At 43.3% G+C, this 24,780-nt stretch overlaps 1 protein-coding gene across 1 annotated transcript in view; it reads right to left on the reverse strand.

The window, feature by feature from the left end:
- Nucleotides 1-20,602: 20,602 nt before the first annotated feature.
- LOC143817884 (uncharacterized) overlaps nt 20,603-24,780 on the reverse strand; it is a 109,580-nt gene continuing 105,402 nt past the window's right edge. Inside the window, exon 5 of the mRNA XM_077299355.1 lies at nt 20,603-21,187. Within this exon, the coding sequence (XP_077155470.1) occupies nt 21,023-21,187 (165 nt within the window). The 3' untranslated portion in view covers nt 20,603-21,022. The remainder of the gene's footprint in view (nt 21,188-24,780) is intronic.

Raw genomic sequence — 24,780 nt, forward strand, 5'->3', positions numbered from 1 at the left:
ATATAAACTTGTGTTTGACTAATAAACTTCCCTTCTTGGAGCTGAGCCACACATTGATCAAGGAGAGTTACAGCTGACTGTGTCTGGTGTATTTCTTTAGTGCACATGATCAATATCTATTAGGCCAGGAGTAGGCAACTAGAGAATTGAACATTTTATTAATTGTTCAACCCTAATATCACTATAATGCACCCTCCATAATCCTCCATACAGTATAATGTGGCCCATAGTCCTTCATATAGTATAATGCACAGCCCATAGTCATCCATGTAGTATAATGCACAGCCCATCCTGGTATGTATCCCCCATCCTGGTCCTCATCCTGGTATATGTTGCTCCCACCTTGGTATGTATCTCCCATGCTTCTGTTCTTTAATATATAGAAAAAAAAGTAAAACATTATACTCACCAGGAATGAAGACAGAAGTCATGGGGCTCCATAGCAGAAGTATAATGCACTACCCATAGACCTCCATATGGTATAATGCACCTTCCCAGTCTTCCCAGTCCTCCAAATTATATAATGCTCCCTCCATAATCCTCCATACAGCATAATGTGCCCACCCTAGTCCTCCATACAGTATAATACACAGCCCTCATACTGGTATATAGCCCTCATCCTAGTCCTCATCCTGGTATACTGTATGTCACCCCACCCTGTTATATGTCGTCCCTCGTCCTGGTATATAGCCCTCATCCTGGATTAAGGCCCTCATCCTGGTACATGGTCCTCCATCCTGGTACATGGCGCTCCATCCTGGTACTGTATATGGCCCTCCATCCTGGTATATGGCCCTTCATCCTGGTATTTGGCCCTCCATCCTGGTATATGGCCCTCATCCTGGTACATGGTCCTCCGTCCTGGTATATGGCCCTCATCCTGGAATAAGGCCCTCGTCCTGGTACATGGTCCTCCGTCCTGGTATATGGCCCTCTGTCCTGGTATATGGCCCTCTGTCCTGGTATATGGCCCTCCTTCCTGGTATTTGGCCCTCCATCCTGGCATATGGCCCTCATCCTGGAATAAGGCCCTCCTTCCTGGTATTTGGCCCTCCGTCCTGGTATATGGCCCCCATCCTAGTATATGGACCTGCTGTTGTTCAATACACAGAAAAAAAAAACAGCAACGCCCCTGCTCACCCTCTCAGCAGTCCCATACCTCGTGGTATCTGCTTCTGCAACTGGCAGCTGACTTCAGCAGGCAACGGGAGCACATGATGTCACTGCCATGTGACCCGGTCACGTGCATGCCGATGTCAGCTGCTAGCCTCTGATTGGCTGGCAATGTGTATTGCGGCATACGGACCTGAAGGGTCTATTCGCTGCAATACACTTCAGCAGAATGTGCGCCTGAGGACACACATCCAGCTGAAGTAGGGCCTGGCATTGGCGGGCCCCTCATCCGCCGGATCCGTTCGCAGCGATCGTTACGCCCCTGAGGACTTACAAGAAGCTCACAACATTACCTTGGAATATCTAATCACCATTAAGCTCCCACCTCTACTGAGATACCAAAACCCAACAGGAAGGTCTGACTAGTACTACAGCATCAGGGACCTGCAGGAAGTTCTGACCACTACTGAGGTATACGGGACCCACAGCAAGCTCTCATAACTACTGAGGTATCATGGACCTGCTAAGGTTACAGGGACCTACAGAAAACTCTCACCATTACTACTGAGATTACAGAGACCTACTGTAAACTTTCAACAATACTGAGACATTAGGGACCGACATGGAGCTCTCAACACTTCTGAGCATGCCAGGACCTACAGGAGGCTCTCGCCCATACTGAGATATCAGGGGCCTACACGAAGCTCTTGCCACTAATAAAGTTTTGAGAACCTCAAGGAAACTGTGACCACTACTGAGGAGAGTTAGATGCACCACATGTAGGCAGCTCTCAGGGACCTGCATTAAGTTCTGATATTACCGAGTTATCGGTGACCGACAGGAAGTTCTCATCACTACTCAGATTGCAGCAATGCATACTATATGTGTCAATAGTTCCACTACGAAATCATCAGTGGTGTATTATAGACCCCAGATAACCACTGCTGACGGAGAGTGGGTGAGTGGGCGAAGCAGGCAGGAAGCCCCTTATGGGTACTAGACCCATGAGACAGTAGCTCCTGTGTGGACACCAACTGACACTGTAGTAAAGGTTACACCATTTACAAAAGGGGGAAATTGATATTGAAGGGTTAATATTTTCCTCTACTGTCTATATTTTTTTAGTATTAACTAGTCTCATAGTCCGATATTTTGTTTCATATTGTTTAACTTTAACATTTCATATTTGGTCTAATATTTTCCTATTTCATATATAATGTTTTGAGAAACTGTATGTTATGGGTAGTTCACTGAGAAAAGACATAATGTCACAAAAATCCCATAACATGTATGTGAGAAAAGGAAACGGGAACTACATTCATCTATAAATGGTGTAAGAATCTTTCTGACATGGTTAATAAACAGAATGTACTAATCCTGAGTTACATCCTGTATTATACTCCAGAGCTGCACTCACTATTCTGCTGGTGCAGTCACTATGTACATACATTACATTACTGATCCTGAGTTACATCCTGTATTATATCCCAGAGCTGCACTCACTATTCTGCTGGTGCAGTCACTGTGTACATACATTACATTACTGATCCTGAGTTACATCCTGTATTATACTCCAGAGCTGCACTCACTATTCTGCTGGAGGAGTCACTGTGTACATACATTACATTACTGATCCTGAGTTACATCCTGTATTATACTCCAGAGCTGCACTCACTATTCTGCTGGAGGAGTCACTGTGTACATACATTACATTACTGATCCTGAGTTACATCCTGTATTATACTCCAGAGCTGCACTCACTATTCTGCTGGTGCAGTCACTGTGTACATACATTACATTACTGATCCTGAGTTACCTCCTGTATTATAGCCCAGAGCTGCACTCACTATTCTGCTGGTGCAGTCACTGTGTACATACATTACATTACTGATCCTGAGTTACCTCCTGTATTATACCCCAGAGCTGCACTCACTATTCTGCTGGTGCAGTCACTGTGTACATACACTACATTACTGATCCTGAGTTACATCCTGTATTATACCCCAGAGCTGCACTCACTATTCTGCTGGTGCAGTCACTGTGTACATACATTACATTACTGATCCTGAGTTATATCCTGTATTATACTCCAGAGCTGCACTCACTATTCTGCTGGTGCAGTCAGTGTATACATACATTACACTACTGATCCTGAGTTACATCCTGTATTATACCCCAGAGCTGCACTCACTATTCTGCTGGTGCAGTCACTGTGTACATACATTACATTACTGATCCTGAGTTACCTCCTGTATTATACTCCAGAGCTGCACTCACTATTCTGCTGGTGCAGTCACTGTGTACATATATTACATTACTGATCCTGAGTTACCTGCTGTATTATACCCCAGAGCTGCACTCACTATTCTGCTGGTGCAGTCACTGTGTAAATACATTACATTACTGATCCTGAGTTACCTGCTGTATTATACCCCAGAGCTGCACTCACTATTCTGCAGGTGCAGTCACTGTGTACATACATTACATTACTGATCCTGAGTTACCTCCTGTATTATACTCCAGAGCTGCACTCACTATTCTGCTGGTGCAGTCACTGTGTAAATACATTACATTACTGATCCTGAGTTACCTGCTGTATTATACCCCAGAGCTGCACTCACTATTCTGCAGGTGCAGTCACTGTGTACATACATTACATTACTGATCCTGAGTTACCTCCTGTATTATACTCCAGAGCTGCACTCACTATTCTGCTGGTGCTGTCACTGTGTACATACATTACATTACTGATCCTGAGTTACCTGCTGTATTATACCCCAGAGCTGCACTCACTATTCTGCAGGTGCAGTCAATGTGTTCATGCATTACATTACTTTGTCTGTACTGATCCTGAGTTACTGTCACGGGGTTACTGTGACTGAGAGGAGCCAGGGCTGATTCAGAAGATAAGGCAAGGTAGGTGGAGCCGGCATCTTCACCTTCAGAAGTAACTCGGGAAACAGGGCGAGCCTGGGTGCCCCCTAGTGTTAGTGACAAGGACGGTGCCCCTGGTCCTGGGTCACCTTACAACAGAGTCGTGACATTAGCTCTCACCGAAACCTTTTTTTTAAAATCATTATTGTGAATCCTATCACTCTTCTGACAGGGCAACTGCAGCAGCTCAGCCTAGAGGTGGCATATCTATGCACTGTTGTTTTACAGAACCCTAACATATTAGATTTGTGAACCATGATTCCCAGTCAACCCTTAGTGGAGCCCAAGATCTCTTTGTCTGACATCTTTGGGGGACGTGACAAGTTTGTTATTTTCAGGGAGGCCTATAAACTGTACTTTAGGTTACATCCTGGTTCCTCAGGAACCGAGGGGCAATGAGCGGGGATAATAATCTCGCTCCTTCAGGTAACCCCCAAGTATGGGCATTCTCTCTCCCATCTGATACCCAGTCGCTCCAAATGGTGGAGGAATTTGTGGCTGAGTCCACACTATGTCAGCTTCAGCAAGAAGGCCGGTGAAGGAGAATTGCTCTGAGTTTCGGAGGTAGTCCACAGACACTAAGTGGAATGACCCCTCACTCCTTAGCCAGTTCTGTGAGGGACACAGGATGAAGGATGTCTTAGATTCCAATCTCCCTTGAGGCGGCTATGTCTATGGCTATCTGGGTTGATCAACCTTCATCGCCAGAGACATAGGAAGACACCCCAATGTGCGGGAGGTCCGGGGCCAAGGGAGATAGGGTCTGAGTCATCGGAGGAACCCATGTAGTTGGGTGCGTCATATCCTGGAAAGTTGTCTGCTGTTTGGCGCAAAGGGGGAGTGTGTTATTATTGCAGTAAAAAGGGCCATTTCGTGGGCATGTGTAGTTCCTGATCTCACAGTAAAACAGTCACCAGAAAACGAAGAAGCCCGGGTTGCAGAGAGGTAAGCAATCTGGGTGTATTCATCACCTCCATGGGTAGGACACAATTTTTGCTGCCAGCTGAAATTCATCTGGGTGAAATTAAGGTGGTTGTGTCAGCCTTTCTGGACAGTGGGATGGAGTTTAACTTGATCGAAGCTAGGTTCACCCAGGTCCAGTGCCTCAATCCACATACAGAGTCCAGACCTATACCCATAATCGCCATCGACTCCACCCCGTTGAGACAGGGGTATTTTACTCAAGCTATCCGAGGGTTACATCTTCAGGTAGGGGCCATGCACCCTGAGGTAATTGACTGTTATGTGCTAGAGGGTCTGCCCTCTCCTGTGGTTCTTGGACTTCCTTGGCTGACTCTGCACAATCCTGTGGTTGATTGGCAGACTCGGGAAGTGGTAAAGTGGAGTGAGTATCGTCAAGGACACTGCTTGGGTACCCGGCTTGCAAGGGTGGATACCCTGTCTGTGCTGAAATACCTGTCTGACATTGGGGATGTGTCGCCCTTATGACTTCGCCGTTAATCTTGTTCCTGGGGCCAAGCTGCCTAAGAGTAGACTATATAATATCTCTGGTTCAGAGAGGCAGGTCATGAAGAACTATTTCACGGAAAGTTTGGCAAAGGGTTATATCAGACCATCCTCATCCCCCATTGTTGTGAGGTTTTTCTTAAGATAGATGGGCGTTATGCCCATGCCTAGATTTCCGCAAACTCAATCAGATCACGGTCTGGGATCCATATCCGCTCCCTCTCATCCCGGACCTCGTTAATCAGATTGTATGAGCTAAATGGTTTTCAAAACTGGACCTCAGGGGGATGTATAATATCATTCTCATTAAAGAGGGAGATGAGTGGAAAACAGCCTTTAATATGCCTGGGGGACATTATGAGAACCTGGTAATGCCTTTTGGGTTGACGCCATTTTTCAGCACTTTGTAAATGGCATCTTTAGTCATCTGATAGGCAGATTTGTGGTTATCTATCTGGATGAAATATTAATTTATTCACCTGACTTTGAGTCACATCAGATACATGTCAGGCAGGTCTTTCAGATACTCAAAGACAATAAGTTATTTGTCAAAACGGAAGTATCATTTCTCCTTGCGGAGATCGACATGCTAAACATGCCGAGATAAGGAGACTTAAAGCCGCAATGCTCCTCTGGGTAATATGCAAATTATGCAAATTGTCTCTTCAGAGAGGAAGAGAGCTAGAACTCTAGTGCCACCTATTGGAAGGTAGCAATCCTACAAGTCAATGTTGACCCTTTAACGAGCCTTGTCACATGACTTAGGATAATAGCCAAACCAGAATCTCAATTTGCAGACAATGTGTTTCCCGATCTCCGCTTTGCACTGACGAGGGGCAGTACCCCGAAACAGTGTCTGCAAATTGAGATTCTGGTTTGGCCATTATCCTAAGTCATGTGACAAGGCTCGTTAAAGGGTCAACATTGACTTGTAGGATTGCTACCTTCCAGTAGGTGGCACTAGAGTTCTAGCTCTCTTCCTCTCTGAAGACAATTTGCATAATTGTCAAAACGGAGAAATGTATGTTCTCATTTGAGGAGATCCCTTTTCTAGGATATGTGTTATCGTCCACCTGTTTTCGCATTGATCTCGTGAAAGTCTGGGCAGTGCTGGATTGGGATCATCCTGAGGATTTGAAGATGTTACAAAGGTTTTTGGGTTTTGCCAACTGCTACCGTAAGTTCATCAGGAACTCTTCGGTAGTAGCCAAACCGGGTCACGGGGAGGCAAAACACGTACAGGGGAAGCTGCAGAATTATCGTCAGATATGAAGAATGTACGAAACTACCAGGAATTGACTTTTACTTTCCTGTTGCCTTTGATGTTACCATTCTGCATGGACTTTGATGTCGGAGAACGATGAGGGTTGTGGTTTTATATCTTAAAACAAAAGTTAATAATTAGTAAAAAGACACAAAGATTTAGCTTACAACCCTGCAAGAGAGTTTAAGTACGCAGCCAATTTTTATTTTTACATCTTAATTTTTTCTTTCACTTTTTCCTACAGCCATAACTTTTCTGTTGTTGCACTCACATAGACGTATGACGCTTATTCAGTTTTTGTTTTGCGGGACGGATTGTAGCTTTGAATAACACTATTTATTTTACCATATAGAGTAATAGAAAATTGCAAAAGAATCCAAATGGTGATGAAAGCCACAATTTCTCCTTGGTTTTTGGGGTTTTATTTTACGTGATTCATTATACAGTACAGTAAAATTGACATGGAAATGTGATTCTCCATGTCTGACACTTACATAGATGCCAAACTTTTTAAGTTTTGTTTTACTACTTTATTGGCTTAAAAATGTCAGAATTTTGTAAAGAAAAAAAATGTTTTATGTCTCTGCCATATACCGAGACCCAAAGCTTTATTTTATTACCATTAAGGGAGCTGAGTAGGGGCCAGTTTGTCACGTGGCAAACTGGTGCTTTTATATAAACAATTTTGGATATATACTATGTATTTATAGTTTTTATAAATTTTTTTGCATTATTTTTGTGATCGAAAAAACTAAATTCTGGCGTTTATCGATCTGTTTATTCAGTTTTATATTTTGATAGACCGGATTTTCTGTATGCAGTGTTAACAAATATGCATAGATTTTTTTACATTTATTTAGTGTTAATTGGGGAAAAAAGGGGGAGATTCAAGTTTTATATATTTTCTTTTACTTTTTAAAAAGATAAATTACATAGAAGAGATCACATGATGGCTGTTATAGCAATTCATCAGCTCCCTGTGATCTTGTTGTGGGGAGGCCAAAGGGCGCCCGAACTTTCAGGACAGACAGCATTTAAGAGGTTAACAGCAGCACTGCTGCTAGAGGCAGATACCAGCTATATAATTCTCTGACATGCTGCATGACATGAAGGGGGGCACTCTCCTTCTGAAATACTCTGTGCTGCTCCAGTTCCTGCTTCCCCTCTGTAACTCTCAGGATCAGCATATTCCTGTGCTTAAATACTTTGTGCTGCTGGGGACCCCATCATATTTCAATAGACAACGCTCAGGCTATGACATCCTAAAAGATCAAAACACCCCTCTTCTGAAGTACTCTGTGCTGTCTCAAGCATGTTGATGGCGTGATGAGGGAGGGTCACTACAAAGCTGCAATGTTTGAGCAAATTCATACGAACGGTCTTATTTCCCCACTTGTCCACATTTGATAACGATCATGTTGGTCCATGTGCTGGAGGAAGCAAGAAGGTTCAGTATATGAAGAAGAGGAAGCTCTGCTGCACAGATGTTGCAATGTATTTAATGAGAAGCGTAAAATTACCAGAGGTCATGTCAGATACAATCTTAAGACATTTTGCAAGATGAATTAACCAAACGTCCTCCTGGTGCTCAGTGGAGAAGTAATTCTGGTAGATTGTCCAGTGAGGTCAGTGGTCTAACGTAACTGTGAGCACGGTGAGGAGGTAGCCATCACTGGATAGGGTGGTCTTAGTGTTACCATCTCCGCAATCTCTGCAGAGGTCGGGGATGGTAGAGATGAGCCAATCTATTGAAATTTGAATTCTCCAGTGTGGAGACACAAGGGTCAGTGGGAGCTCTCGTCCCCTGGCCTGGCTGTCTTTTGAAAGACCGCATGGACCAGGGCTTATCCCACTTTCCACTTGTACCCCCTTCCCATTGACAGAATACTACTCAGACAACAGAGGGTGAGGGTTACGCAGTGTAGCAATACTTTATTGAACCACCAACAGGCAATAACATAGAGTACAGTCTCAGTAAATACACAGGATGGTGCAAATGACAGCGTTTCACCCTTCCACTGACTCGCCAGGATTAGAGCAATTGCGAATTTGGGGCTTCCAGGGCCAAATACCCGCACCAGCGGCACCCCACTTTTGGCGGGTACCCACAGAGAAGAGGTAACGACAAGCTTAGGAAGCTGACAGTCCATTGTGATACATGGCTAGATGACCTGATTGTCCCAACCTGGCTTCTCCGAAAGTCTCCATTGGTTCAGTGATGGTCAATGGACCAGATCTGTATTCCTCCAGCTGGGGCTAAGGTCCCTTAGGCCTCTTTCACACTTCCATCATTTGGCATCCGTCGCAATCCGTCGTTTTGGGCAAAAAACGGATCCTGGAAATGTGCTCGCAGGATGCGTTTTTTGCCCATAGACTTGTATTAGCGACGGATCACGACGGATGGCCACACGTCGCGTCCATCGTACGACGGATACGTTGTGTTTTAGCGGACCGTCGTCACAAAAAAATGTTCAAGTGAACTTTTTTTGGCCGCCGCGTCCGCCCCCTCCTCCCCGGACTGCAGAATGGGCAGCGGATGCGTTGAAAAACTGCATCCGCTGCCCACGTCATGCAAAACTTTCACAACGTCCGTCGGTACGGACTAAAGAGGCCTAAATCTGGCATCCTGTAGAGAGTTTCTAATCTGTATTCCTCCTGTTGGAGCAATGGTTCCATGGCTGCTGTTCTGTAAAGTCTCCCTGGGAACAGAGGCAGATCCTCTTTTATATTCACAACTGTCCTTCAGGCCATCATCCACAGGTCAGCTGGAAGGTGGGATGAGGTCATCTCTCAGTGTTCAAGAATTCCATTAATCTGCATAGTTTGTCCTTCACTGTTTGCAGGTCAAGAAGCTGCATGGATTAATACAATGGATAAACAACATATTAGCACACATTGATTGTTCAATTACCCTTTCTCCCTCTCTTCCAAGGAGAGCAGCACAATAAATTACAGCAAATATCGATTCAAGAGTCAACTTCCAGGCTATTATGAACAACGGCCTATGTCTCTTGACCTACTGGAAAATTCATCTGGCATAATTAGGAATAAATGCTGTCTCATCACATCCAACATTGTCAAATTTTTCTAGGAAGTTTTATTTGCAATGAATTGGTTTGCTGCCACAAAGCCAAGTGAAAAAGAAGCCACTGAACAATTATTCGCACACCACCCATAATGAATATCAAAAGGAACAACTTTATTGGTAACACAATAATTAAAAACACTTAAAAGCAATACAAAAAAACTCCCCCCATCAGGTCCATTGTGAAATAACGGCTGCAACAAAAACATGAAACATGCTCAATGGTATGCATGAAAAAACACAAGAAGATAAAGTACTGCACAAATGGGTCAGAGACCAATAACTGGTAAATAGAGCCCCCTAATATGCAAGGTCTAGCCCAATAACCACTGTGGCATATAATAATGCAACATACCCCCCAGCTCACCATGGGCCGGGGTAAGAGGCCAGGAGAGCTCTAAAGGGAACACCGACCCAAGGCAGGACAGTGTAAATCAACGGTTACCATGGAATACCTAAAATAAGGATGGTAACCGAGCAGCCAGAAGCAGGACCGACGGGCAGGAGATCCCGTATCAGGCATCCCCTGATGAAGCGGTCCCTGTAACCGCGATACGCGTCGGGATCTCCTGCCCGTCGGTCCTGCTTCTGGCTGCTCGGTTACCATCCTTATTGTAGGTATTCCATGGTAACCGTTGATTTACACTGTCCTGCCTTGGGTCGGTGTTCCCTTTAGAGCTCTCCTGGCCTCTTACCCCGGCCCATGGTGAGCTGGGGGGTATGTTGCATTATTATATGCCACAGTGGTTATTGGGCTAGACCTTGCATATTAGGGGGCTCTATTTACCAGTTATTGGTCTCTGACCCATTTGTGCAGTACTTTATCTTCTTGTGTTTTTTCATGCATACCATTGAGCATGTTTCATGTTTTTGTTGCAGCCGTTATTTCACAATGGACCTGATGGGGGGAGTTTTTTTGTATTGCTTTTAAGTGTTTTTAATTATTGTGTTACCAATAAAGTTGTTCCTTTTGATATTCATTATGGGTGGTGTGCGAATAATTGTTCAGTGGCTTCTTTTTCTCTTGGCTTTGTGACAGTGTATTAGCCACTTGCGTTTGCACCCCCACTATCCTTGGGATTCATGTGTATTTAGTGAGTGCGCCAGCTATTTTTGTATTTTGAATTGGTTTGCTGCATATCTAAACTTCTCCAAAGCCTGAAATTTACCTGAATAGAAGTGTAGCTGTGATTTAAATTGCAGCAGCACTACAACCACACTGATCAATCAGCAGAAACTAACAGCTACATTCTTTGTCCCTCTTTGGTCCTAACCCACAGCCACGGTGACTCTCTCTGATCCTGACCTACAGACACAGTGACTCTCTCTGGTCCTGCCTCACAAACACGGGGACTGTGTATGGTCCTTCTGCACAGATACAGTGACTCTTCCAGGCCTTGCCTTACAGACACAGTGATATTCCCTGGTCCTGACTCATAGACACAGGGACGCTTCATGGCCCAGTCTCACAAACATGGGGACTCGCTATGGTCCTGCCCAAAGATACAGTGACTCTTCCATGCCTTGCCTCACAGACACAGTGACTCTCCCTGGTCCTGCTCCACAAACACAGAGACTCTTCCTGGTCCTGAACCACAGACAAAGGGACTCTCCACAGACACAGTGACTCTCCCTGGTCCTGATCTACAGACACAGGGAATCTCCATGGTCCTGATCCACAGACACAGTGACTCTCCCTGGTCCTGTCCCACAGACACAGGGATTCTTCCTGGTCCTGATCCACAGACACAGGGACTCTCCATGGTCCTGCCTCACAGACACAGTGACTCTCCCTGGTCCTGCCTCACAGACACAGTGACTCTCCCTGGTCCTGCCTCACAGACACAGTGACTCTCCCTGGTCCTGCCCCACAGACACAGTGACTCTCACTGGTCCTGAACCACAGACACAGGGATTCTTCCTGGTCCTGATCTACAGACACAGGGAATCTCCATGGTCCTGATCCACAGACACAGTGACTCTCCCTGGTCCTGCCCCACAGACACAGGGATTCTTCCTGGTCCTGAACCACAGACACAGTGACTCTCCCTGGTCCTAACCCACAGACACAAGGACCCTTTGTGGTCCAGCTTCACACACAGTGATTCTTTTTGTTCCTGCCTCACAGATATATTTTTACGAACCCTGCCCCACAAACACAATGCGCACGTCAAAGTATTAAACAATGATTATTCCGGCTTCCAAATAGTCTAAAAAGAGTAATTTATTTGCTTGCATATAAAAACCAGACTTGTAAAGGCAAGTTCACATGACCAAATAACAGCGTATAGCAGCTATGCGTTTCAAACACACCGGGTGTTCTTTTTCAAAGCTATACGCTGCTATTTGGTCATGTGAACTTGCCTTTACAAGTCTTGTTTTATATGCAAGCAAATAAATTACTCTTTTTGGACTATTTGGAAGCTGGAACAATCCTTTTTTTTACTTTGATCTTATCAGCGTGCAACTACATGTGCTCCGTGCTTCCCCACACCACAAGCCGCATCAGGTGAGCTGGATTCTTGCTTTGCCTTCTACAATGCGCACTTGTCAGGAGGAATTTTTCTCTCCTCTTTGCAGATCTTCTGTAAATCATTAAGATTTTGAGGCTGTTGCTTGGCAACTCGGAGCTTCAACTCCCTCCATAAGTTTTCTATGGGATTGAGGTCTGGAGACTGGCTAGGCCACTCCATGACATTAATGTGCTTCTTTTTGAGCCACTCCTTTGTTGCCTTGGCTGTATGTTTTGGGTCATTGTCTTGCTGGAAGACCCAGCTACAACCCATTTTTAATGTCCTGGCGGTGGGAAGGAGGTTGTCACTCAGGATTTTACAGTACATGGCTCCATCCATTCTCCCGTTGATGTGGTAAAGTAATCCTGTGCCCTTAGCAAAGAAATACCCCCAAAACCTAATGTTTCCACCTCCATGCTTGACAGTGGGGATGGTGTTCTTTGGTCATAGGCAGCATTTCGCTTCCTCCAAACACGGCGAGTTGAGTTAATGCCAAGTGCTCAATTTTTGTCTCATCTGACCACAGCACCTTCTCCCAATCACTCACAGAATCATCCAGGTGTTCTTCGGCAAACTCCAGACGGGCCTGCACATGTGCCTTTTTGAGCAGGGGGACCTTGCGGGCACTGCAGGATTTAAAACCTTTATTACGTAATGGGTTACCAATGGTTTTCTTGGTGACTGAGGTCTCATTTGCCTTGAGATCATTAACAAGTTCCCCCGTGTAGTTTTAGGATGATTTCTCACTTTCCTCGTGATCAAAGATACCCCACGAGGTGAGATTTTGCATGGTGCCCCAGATCGATGTTGATTGACAGTCATTTTGTATTTCTTCCATTTTCTTACTATTGCACCAACAGTTGTCTCCTCACCCAGCATCTTATGGTTTTGTAGCCCATTCCAGCTTTGTGCAGGTCTATGATCTTGTCCCTGACATCCTTATAAAGCTCTTTGGTCTTGCCCATGTTGAAGAGGTCAGAGTCTGACTGATTAATGGAGTCTGTGGACAGGAGTCTTTTATAAAGGTGACTATGTAAGACAGCTGTCATTAATGCAGGTAACGAGGTGATCAGGAGTCTAACTGGTCTGTAGGAGCCAGAACTCTTAATGGTTAGTAGGGGATCAAATACTTATTTCTCACTGCAAAATGCAAATTAATTTATATAATTTATACAATGTGATGTTCTGGATTTTATTTTTGATATTCTATCTCTCAATGTTAAAATTAACCTAAACTTAAAATTATAGACTGTTCATGTGTTTGTCAGTGGGCAAACTTACATAATCAGCAAGGGATCAAATACTTATTTCCTTCACTGTATAAACTATTATATTGCACTGTAACACTTTACTGTTTTTTGGGGGAATTTTGGATAGTTACTCCCTATTAGGGTCACTTATTGATAGCCGACTTTGAGCGGGGGTGCAGTGTCGAGCTTAGGGTGCCAACCTCCGCGGCAAGTTTGGGCGAATGAGGGCGAGTACACTTCCACCATACCTTTCGAAATAGTTTTCTATCTCTTTTCCCTAGCATGATATTTCAATAAGACTGATAATTACAAGCGACCCTGCAGAGTGTTCTGTGATAAAATGGTAACTTTAAGTGTTTAAATAAAAATTATATTTTTGGATTATTTCCCCTTTGATTATTATGAGTATCACTATGTGCAGTGGTTAGAGGTTTTACCATCAATGGTTATGTAATTAATGCACCCTCTTTGAATAACTGCATTTACTACCATTCTCTTAAAGTCCCTCTATGCTCAGTTTTTTTTCTAATGGATTCAGGATCTGATCTTTTATTTTGCGGCAGGTAAAGGATTCAAATATTTCAATTCCTGTTCTTCACAAGACCATCAAACAGCCCATAGGTTGGAAACTCCCTAAATATCCTTTAGTTCTACTTAAATCAACAGAGAAAATACCAAAAACATGAAAAAACTAAAACATTAGAACATATTAAAAGGCAAAAAATATTATTGATAGAAATGAAATATGATTGCACAGATTTAAAAAAAAACAAAAACAAACAAGACATGAGCAGAACTGTTCAGACCTGCAAAAATGAAGTATTTCTGAAGCATCTGCCAAGCATTTACTTTTATAAGATTGTTTAAGACCTACTCCAGGACAATCCCTGGACAGTCACTGAGGGTGCTAAAAAGGGCAAAAATTAATGAGAGAGGATACTTTCTAAACTCATTTATCCCATAGCCAAAAATACATATCGCCTCATGGAAAGCAGCCTACTAGATAATTTGTCAATAGCACCAGGCCCTGGTATTACCAGCTCCTACAATTTCTGGCATGTGTATTGTATATAAGTGCAGCGGAGCCTGTGTGTTGGTCACATCATCTCTAGGTCAATCAGGTCTTCAAGATAGGTAAGCCAAAAATAAACAGACAGTTCTGGAACTTACCATACCAATGAAAATCCAGAGATACAAAGAAGTCAAGTTATTAGTAGGAGGCATCAGGCATTCGAACACCACCACTAAAAGGGAAAAATTGGCGACTTCAGTGTTGTGTTCTAGTTCACAGACTGTTCTGTTCACTGTAAGTTAGGAGATTGTATAACTAATGATGCTGTTAATTCCTAAATGTTACCAAGGATTCATGTTTTGCGAACCAGCCTTAAAATACATTAATAAAGTGTACTACAAGGACAGCTGCAATTTATCACTGCAGTTTTGTTTCTCACATTCTGATATTGCATTATTTATGTTTGAGATGTTTTTATGAAAAGATCAATAGTATTTTTGCTTTAAGGGAGCAGCGATGGGTGCAACATCCACCCCCTCAGTTATTATTATTATTATTATTTATTTATTGTTATAGCGCCATTTATTCCATGGCACTTTACATGTGAGGAGGGGTATACATAAAAACAAGTACAATAATCTTAAACAATACAAGTCATAACTGGTACAGGAGGAGAGAGGACCCTGCCCGCGAAGGCTCACAATCTACAAGGGATGGGTGAGGATACAGTAGGTGAGGATAGAGCTGGTCATGCAGCGGTTTGGTCGATCGGTGGTTACTGCAGGTTGTAGGCTTGTCGGAAGAGGTGGGTCTTCAGGTTCTTTTTGAAGGTTTCGATGGTAGGCGAGAGTCTGATGTGTTGTGGTAGAGGGTTCCAGAGTAGGGGTGATACGCGAGAGAAATCTTGTATACGATTGTGGGAAGAGGAGATAAGAGGGGAGTAGAGAAGGAGATCTTGTGAGGATCGGAGGTTGCGTGTAGGTAAGTACCGGGAGACGAGGTCACAGATGTATGGAGGAGACAGGTTGTGGATGGCTTTGTACATCATGGTTAGGGTTTTGTACAGGGGGCTCTGGGCAATGGGGAGCCAGTGAAGGGATTGACAGAGGGGAGAGGCCGGGGAATAGTGGGGGGACAGGTGGATTAGTCGGGCAGCAGAGATTAGTATAGATTGGAGGGGTGCGAGAGTGTTAGAGGGGAGGCCACAGAGCAGGAGGTTGCAGTAGTCAAGGCGAGAGATGATGAGGGCATGGACTAGGGTTTTTGCAGATTCTTGGTTGAGGAATGAACGGATTTGTGAAATATTTTTGAGTTGAAGTCGGCAGGAAGTGGAAAGGGCTTGGATATGTGGTTTGAAGGAGAGATCAGCGTCAAGGATTACCCCGAGGCAGCGAGCTTGTGGGACTGGGGAGAGTGGGCAGCCATTTACTGTAATGGATAGGTTCATTGGGGGGGTCGCGTGAGATGGGGGAAAGATGATGAATTCTGTTTTGTCCATGTTAAGTTTGAGAAATCTAGCTGAGAAGAAGGATGAAATAGTGGACAGACATTGAGGGATTCTAGTTAGTAGGGAGGTGATATCTGGTCCAGAGATGTAGATCTGTGTGTCATCAGCATAGAGGTGATACTGAAAGCCATGAGAATCTATGAGCTGTCCCAGGCCAAAGGTGTAAATGGAGAAGAGCAGGGGCCCAAGGACTGAACCTTGTGGGACTCCGACAGGGGGCGAGGTGAGGAGGTGGTGTGTGAGTGGGAGACGCTGAATGTCCGGTCTGTTAGGTATGATGAGATCCAGGATAGGGCCAAGTCTGTGATGCCAAGGGATGAGAGGGTCTGTAATAATAGGGAATGGTCCACTGTGTTAAAGGCAGCCGACAGGTCAAGGAGGAGGAGACAGAGTAGTGTCGCATGCTCTTGGCGGTTAAGAGGTCGTTGGTGACCTTAGTTAGGGCAGCTTCAGTGGAATGGTATGACCGGAAGCCAGATTGTAAGCGGTCAAAGAGGGAGCAAGAAGAGAGATGGGAGGACAGTTCAAGGTAAACGTGTTGTTCAAGTAGTTTGGAGGCATAAGGGAGAAGTGATATAGGGCGATAGCTAGATACAGAGGATGGGTCAAGAGAGGGCTTTTTGAGGATAGGTGTGATGGAGGCATGTTTAAAGCCTGAGGGGAAAACACCAGTTGTTAGTGATAGGTTGAAGAGATGGGTTAGGGTTGGGATGAAGACTGTGGTGAGGTTTGGGATGAGGTGGGATGGGAGCTGGTCAAGTGCACAGGTGGTGAGATGCGATCTTGAGAGTAGAGTGGAGAGTTGATCTTCTGTAATGGTGGAGAAGTTGGTTTTGGAGGTGGAGGGCTGGGAAGTCAGGAGGAAGGGCTCTGGGGGTTGTTGACCAAAACTGTCTCTGATGCTATCAATCTTCTGCTTGAAAAATGAGGCAAAGTCTTCAGCGGAGATAAGTGGGGAGGGAGGAGGTGCTGGGGGACGGAGGAGAGAATTGAGGGTGTTGAATAACTGTTTAGGGTTGTGAGACAGGGAGGATATGAGAGATGAGAAGAAAGTTTGTTTAGCTGTGGTGAGTGTGGTTTTGAAAGTAGTGAGGGACTGTTTGAATGCGATGAAGTGCTCGTTGGAGTGGGATCTTTTCCATCTGCGCTCAGCAGCCCTGGAAGCTCGCCTCAATTCTTTGGTCAGGCTGGTGTGCCAGGGCTGTCTGATGATTTTGCAAGCTTTGGTATCTGTAAGTGGGGCAGCAGATTCCAAAGCTACAGCTATTGTGGTGTTATATAGAGCGGCAGCGTCATCCGCATTGTGTATGGAACTTATGTCTGCGAGAGGGAGGAGGGATTCAGAGAATGAATGTAGGTCAAGATGTTTAAGATTTCTGCGAGGGTGTGAAAGTTTGTGGGGTGGGGATTGTAGACATGGAGTGGAGAGAGATGAGAATGTGAGAAGGTTGTAGTCAGAAAGAGGAAGAGGTGAGTTAGAGAGGTTAGATAGGGAGCAGAGGCGGGTAAAGATGAGGTCCAGTGTGTGACCATCTTTGTGAGTGGCTGCAGAAGACCATTGAGTGAGGCCGAAGGAGGAAGTGAGAGAAGTTTAGTAGCAGCTGAGAGGGAAGTGTCAGTGGGGATGTTGAAATCGCCCATGATGATAGTGGGGATGTCCGCAGAAAGGAAATGAAGTAGCCAGGTGGTGAAGTGGTCAAAGAAGGTGGTGGCTGGCCCTGGGGGGTGGTAAATGGCAGCCAGTTGGAGGTTGGAGGGGGAATAGATGCGCACAGAGTGCACCTCAATGGAAGGGAGGGTAACAGAGGGTGGCAGTGGGATTGGGGTGAAGGAGCAGGTATCTGACAGGAGAAAACCAACTCCTCCGCCTCAGTTGAAGCAAGGCACTGAACATTGTGAAATGCACCTTGGGATTATCTCTAGGGTGGACCTTGACATTGGTACATACATCTGCCTTAACTATGGGTATGAATTTGTGCCATAAATGATGATTTATTCCTCTTAGCAGCTTAAAAACTAATGATTACTATGACTATAATGTCTTATATAGGTGACCTATGTGTCTGTTGATGGGGATTGTTACTTAACATGTATATTCTTATACTTGTATGCTATATTTGATTAATGTACTGATATTACGATACATAGTCTGTGCTATACATTCAACTGATCATTTGGTCTAAGACCACTTAAGGTTATGTATATACGTATATCAATCTGTTTGTATCAATCGATGTGACCCACCTTTTTGTACTGCGTTTTCTCCTTTCTAATGAGCTTTTATGTATTTCACTTGACACTCTATAGTATGTAATAAAATGTAATGTGAGCATTAATTCTTTGTGTTGATTATTGCTGCCTGTGTACTGGTCCCTTTATGTTGAGATATTCTGGTATCGTTGCTACTGTTTGTTCTGACTTTTATGTGGTTATCATGTTGGCTTTACCATAGATGAGCCGCGGTCTGTCGCTGTGACACACACCTACATACTAGTACCTCAGTAACAGATCATATCAGCGCTGTGTAGTCTCTACTCATGTCGTGAGGAGGAGGCTTCCTGTGGTGAATTCTTATTTTCAGGAAATGACCATCACAAAAATAATATAACTAATCCTCAGCTATTTTAACCCATTCCTTACTGGTGATTGTCACCTTCTTGCATTGAATATTATGATATCATTATTAATATCTGCCAGTGGAAAAAGGGTGAAAAATTCATTATTACTATCAAATATTTTTGCAGATAAACCTGTTTCTGAATTATTTTGCAACCCTAGACAGAGATCGCCTTTATATAATTAATTTGGGGCCGAACTAGAAAATCCTGGGCTCCATTGGAAACTTTTGAAAGCTTTCTCCCTCTGGTTAAATTAATAAATTAATAATGTGTTCATTAATGCCATTTACTGTTCAAATAATAAAGAACTACAGTGCTACATAATAGTGATCCATAGTGCACAATAATAGTACTAAAATAGTGCCCAAATAATTCTGTGTCAATATAATGCTACAATAAAGTGTCCAAATAAAAGTACTAAAATAATGTCAAAATAATACTGCGTGCCCAAATAATGTTACGATAGTGTGCCCAAATCACAGTACTAAAATAGTGCCCAAATAATACTGAGTAATGCTAAAATAATGCTACAATAGAGTGCCCAAATAATAATACTAAAATAGTGCCCAAATAATGATACAATAGTGCCCAAATAACAGTACTAAAGAAAGCCCAAAAGCAGTACTAAAATAGTGCTCAAATAATGGTACAATAGAGTGCCCAAATAACAGTACTAAAGAAATCCCAAATAATGCTGAGGTTGCCCAAATAATGCTAAAATAGAGTGGCCAAATGCTGTTAAAGTACAGTGCCTAAATAATGCCACAATAGGTACAAAATACTGAGTGCCCAAATAATACTGCAAAAAAGATCCCAAATAATGTCAAAATAGAGTGCCCAAATACTGCTAAAACAGAGTGCCCACATAATACTGAAAGTGCCTAAATAATGCCATAATAAAGTGCAAAATAATGCAGAGGGCCAAATTAATGCTAAACTAGAGTGTCCAAATAATCCTTAAATAGAGTGCCCAAAATAGAATGCACAAAATACTAAAACAGATAGTGCCCAAATATTATTAAATAGAGTCCATAAATAATGCCACAATAGAGTGCTCAAATGCTGCTAAAATAGAGTGCCCACATAATACTGAAAGTGAGCAAATAATGCCAAGATAGAGTGTCCATATAATACTGAGAGAGTGCGTACTACAATAGGGTGCTGGAATATTACAATGAGAGTGACCATATGAAATTGTCATACATTGTCCACAACAATAACAGAAACAGACAATACACATAAACCTTGTACACAGTAGACACATACAGTGTGCATAGTCACGGCATACATCATTCCAAACACGTAACGCACATACAGATAGCGCTTATAGACATGTATGTTCAGCACATGCGCACTGCTGAATGCATGCACATACCGTATATCCACATGTTCACTGCACACCTTCATGCTTACATATGTCCATGACAACCTTCTTCCATGCACATAGACACTACATAGCTCACTATATGCAGTCACTTACTAACTGCAGGTGCACTAATACCCACACATACAAATATTATGTCCTTTATCTATTTCTGCTCATCTCACCTCTCTTGGCTTTGCTAAATTGTACAAAGGCCAAAGATCCAACCTTCTCCAGAAAAAGTAAAAAGAGATATTCTATGGCTCTTTGGGGGTGGTCCTTGACAGCGCAGAGGTGGGGCTTACATATTTATATTGAGTTTATATATATTTTGATCATATATACTGTACGTCTTGCATGTGATCACAACCTTCAGCAGTGAACTAATGACCACAATGGTCCACAGATTGCCCACATCTTAATATCACATGAACTATAGTTACAGAATATATTATAGAACATATAATACAAACAGTGATGTGTAAACCTTTTTATACAGGACTAGTGTGGAGCATTTCCAAATCACTGATAAATGTATCCAAAATAGACAGTCTCATTGGTGCGTCTCCAGGCACCACCCACATGGGCCACGTACACCTCATCACGCCCCTGAGGATCACCTTTTCCAGGACAGTCTAGCTTTCTCTGGAAGATCATGGTCACTCAGAAAAATCAAGGAGCTCATGAACCTTCTTGATGTTCTGTGCTGCCTTCAGGGACTTGTAGGGACATTACCAAGACACGATGGGCCCCGATGTACTTTACATTCAGTATAGAGAAGACGTATTCTCATCCACCAAGAGCAGCACCTCGTAACATGGAGAGTTCCTGAATTGACCGATTGTTTTAAAAAAACGTCAAAACTTGTGTCCCAGAACATAATAAATATATAATCTTCATGCAAATGGTTCACAGCACGATGAGGATCCTTCTGTGGGTCCCACTGCGGCTTCTATGGTCTCTGGCTTGTTCGGTCTTTGGGCCATCGGAACGGCCGGTGTCTGATCGTACAAAGTGTTGAAACGAAAGAAGTAATCGTCCTGGATATTATCATACACCGGCTGGGGGGAGAACACAAAAATACATATTTAGAGCTGGGGGGTTACATTATAGAATTTTACACTACTAGTTAGTGGTGTAAGCGGTAGGCTAGTGACAACCTCTCGAGTGACCTAGGCGGGAAATCACCACTAATACATAAATATCTGTCTAAATAAATGTCCTATGTGATTAGCTCTCCAATTTAATTAAAAAAAAGTGAAATTTACCAATACTTTTCAGTATTAATCTCCTCCCATTATGAGTATACAGCTCATATGCAGATCTATGTGTCCCCATGGTTACAGACTACAAACGATTCCTGTGTAGTCTGATCTTGGACTTTACTGTATATGTTACTCTTACATCTGTCTCCTGATGTCTGTAGACTATTGAAGTGTATGGGAGCAAAACATGACTGCAGGATCAGACTACAGGGCTGGTTTGTAGTTTGTTACCATGTAGACACATAGGTAAGCAGAGGGGCTGTAATCACAAAACGGTAGGAGATTGTTGCACGGTCTTCATTGTCAGATATGTTAAATCTAACAACCTGGATCTTATTTACCCCAAAATCTGCTGTCAATGAGGAGTTAAAAGATCTCCATACACATTAGATGATGGATCAGTCTCTCCAAAATCATCAGGTTTGGCCGATATTCTTCTAATTGGAAGTAATTGGATTCTTCTTTGAGATTAAAAGAGGTAGAGCGCCCCCTTTGCCCTTCGTCAGTAAATCACTGATAGGCATATATGATACACCGCACTATATAAGTAGTGCAGGGCATTATCTAAGGATCACATGGTAAAGTCACATTATTACAATTAAAAATATTGTAAAAAAAATCAAAAATGTACTAAAGTGTTCAAAGTATAAAGAAAACCCTCAAATGATTTATTTTGAAAAAAAGAACATATTGTTAGGGCTCAAGTTCCCGCCTCTGCTCAGGGGGAATCTCACGCCATCTCTGCTGTGGTCTCCCACTCTTCTCCAGCCACAGTGGAGCCTGCTCGGCAGAGACGTCGGGCCCAGCATCTGGCTCAAGCAGATACTCTGCGTCTGGCTACTGCTGTTCTTTCAGGCTCTGCTATTATAGCTAGTACTGGTCAGTGGCGAGGACTCGCTTCTGGGACTGTCCTGCTTTCTCCCTTCTGAGCATGCCCAAAGGAAGACCTCTCATTGGAGGTCAGGGGTCACACGCTCAGGTCCTGAAGCAACTCCCATTGGTCCTCTAGGAAGGTCCTGAACTATAAAAGGTTCGCATGGCCGCACGGCCATGCGCTAGTATCAATCTTTGTGGTCATGTATGCTTGTGGTCAGGGCCCGGCTGAAATAAGCCACTAGAATACCGGCACCTCCGGAGAGGAATTGTTTGTGTGCTTCTCTGACTGCATGACCACAGACTGCTATCAGATCAGCAGTTAGCTGTGTACTCCTGTGAGCGTAACAGGACACAGTCCTTTTGTATCACGGTGACTCTGTGAAGTAACAGAGCTCGCTTATACCGCCATATAGTGCCATTTGCTAGCAGCAGGTTCTCCTGCACGGTGGACCCTGGGCTGTGAACGCACCGATAATAACATCTATATTTACCAGCCAGCCCTAACACATATTCCCTTAAATAACACACAGCATTGCCACATCGTAACAATGCATCGTATAAAGTGATTTCATTTTTTATTCAGCACTGTGAATGCTTTATTTTTATTTATCCAGCCATGCAACAAATGAAGTAAAAAGAGATTAAAAAAAGTCACATGTCCCAAAAATGTACAGACTAAAAAAATCCATCTTAAATTATGCAAAAAAATAAAAAACAAACCCTTACACCACTCTGTAAAAAGAAAAACAATAACGTTACGGCTCTCAGAATATTGAGACTTAAAGTGCTAAAAGATTTGTTTTAGAAAGGACTTGTTCTCATGCAAAAGTAGTCAAACCAAAAACATTATAAATTGGGTATTACAGTACGGTAATTGTATCGACCTCCAAAATTAAGCTGAAATGTTAAATATGCTGCACTGTGAATTCTGCAAAAAAAGAAAACATTTAAGATTTATTACATTTTTTTCATCCTTAACAATAAAAAAGGGAAAAAAATGTGATCAAAATGTCGTCAGTATCCAGAAATGGCGCAAGTGAAAACGACAGATTGTCCTGCAGAAAATGAGCCCTAACACAGTTCTGTCTACAGACAATAAAAAAAGGGGATATGTCTCAAAAAAAGATTTGTCTTATCAGTGATCCACAGACTGAGGAAACAATGTGAACGGCGTCAGGTACAAAATATAAAAATAAAAAGAAACACGGCAGGAATGCAGTTCTTAGTATTTATAAAAGTTAATAAAAAGTAATAAGTTATATGGATCCCAATACTAAACCCCCGACAAACACAAAAGGAAAACAGTCATCAGCTACAGCCACACCCAGATAATGATAAGAAAAGCTTCTTTCAGAAATGGGCCTGAACTTAAGGTGTTAATGTACAGTGGGTACGGAAAGTATTCAGACCCCCTAAACATTTTTCACTCTTTGTTTCATTGCAGCCATTTGGTAAATTGAAAAAAGTTCATTTTTTCTCATTAATGTGCACTCTGCACCCCATCTTGACTGAAAAAAATAGAAATGTAGAAATTTTTGCAAATTTAATAAAAAAGAAAAACTGAAATAACACATGGTCATAAGTCTTCAGCCCCTTTGCTCAGACACTGATATGTAAGTCCCATGATGTCCATTTCCTTGTGATTCTCCTTGAGATGGTTCTACCCCTTCATTGGAGTCCAGCTGTGTGTAATTAAACTGATAGGACTTGATTTGGAAAGGCGCACACCTGTCTATATAAGACCTCACAGACCTTGTCAGACCAAATGAGAATCATGAGGTCAAAGGAACTGGCCAAGGAGCTCAGAGACAGAATTGTGGCAAGGCACAGATCTGGCCAAGGTTCCAACAGTATTTCTGCAGTACTCAAGGTTCCTAAGAGCACAGTGGCCTCTATAATCCTTAAATGGAAGAAGTTTGAGACCACCAGAAGTCTTCCTAGACCTGGCCGTCCAGCCAAACTGAGCAATCGTGGGAGAAGAGCCTTGGTGAGAGAGGTAAAGAAGAACCCCAAGATCACTGTGGCTGAGCTCCAGAGATGCAGTAGGGAGATGGGAGAAAGTTCCACAAAGTCAACTATCACTGCAGCCTCCACCAGTCGGGCCTTTATGGCAGAGTGGCCCGACGGAAGCCTCTGCTCAGTGCAAGACATATGAAAGCCACATAGAGTTTGCTAAAAAACACATGAAGGACTCCCAGACTATGAGAAATAAGATTCTCTGGTCTGAGGAGATGAAGATAGACCTTTTTGGTGATAATTTTATGTGGTATGTGTGGAGAAAACCAGGCACTGCTCATCACCTGCCCAATACAATGCCAACAGTGAAGCATGGTGGAGGCAGCATCATGCTATGGGGGTGTTTTTCAGCTGCAGGGACAGGATGACTGGTTGCCATTGAAGTAAACATGAATGCAGCCAAGCAGAGAGATATCCTGGATGAAAACCTCTTCCAGAGGCTCTGGACCTCAGACTTGGCCGAAGGTTCACCTTCCAACAAGACAAAGACCCTTCAT

Source organism: Ranitomeya variabilis, chromosome 3 (genome assembly GCF_051348905.1).
Source record: "Ranitomeya variabilis isolate aRanVar5 chromosome 3, aRanVar5.hap1, whole genome shotgun sequence".
Classification (NCBI taxonomy): domain Eukaryota; kingdom Metazoa; phylum Chordata; class Amphibia; order Anura; family Dendrobatidae; genus Ranitomeya; species Ranitomeya variabilis.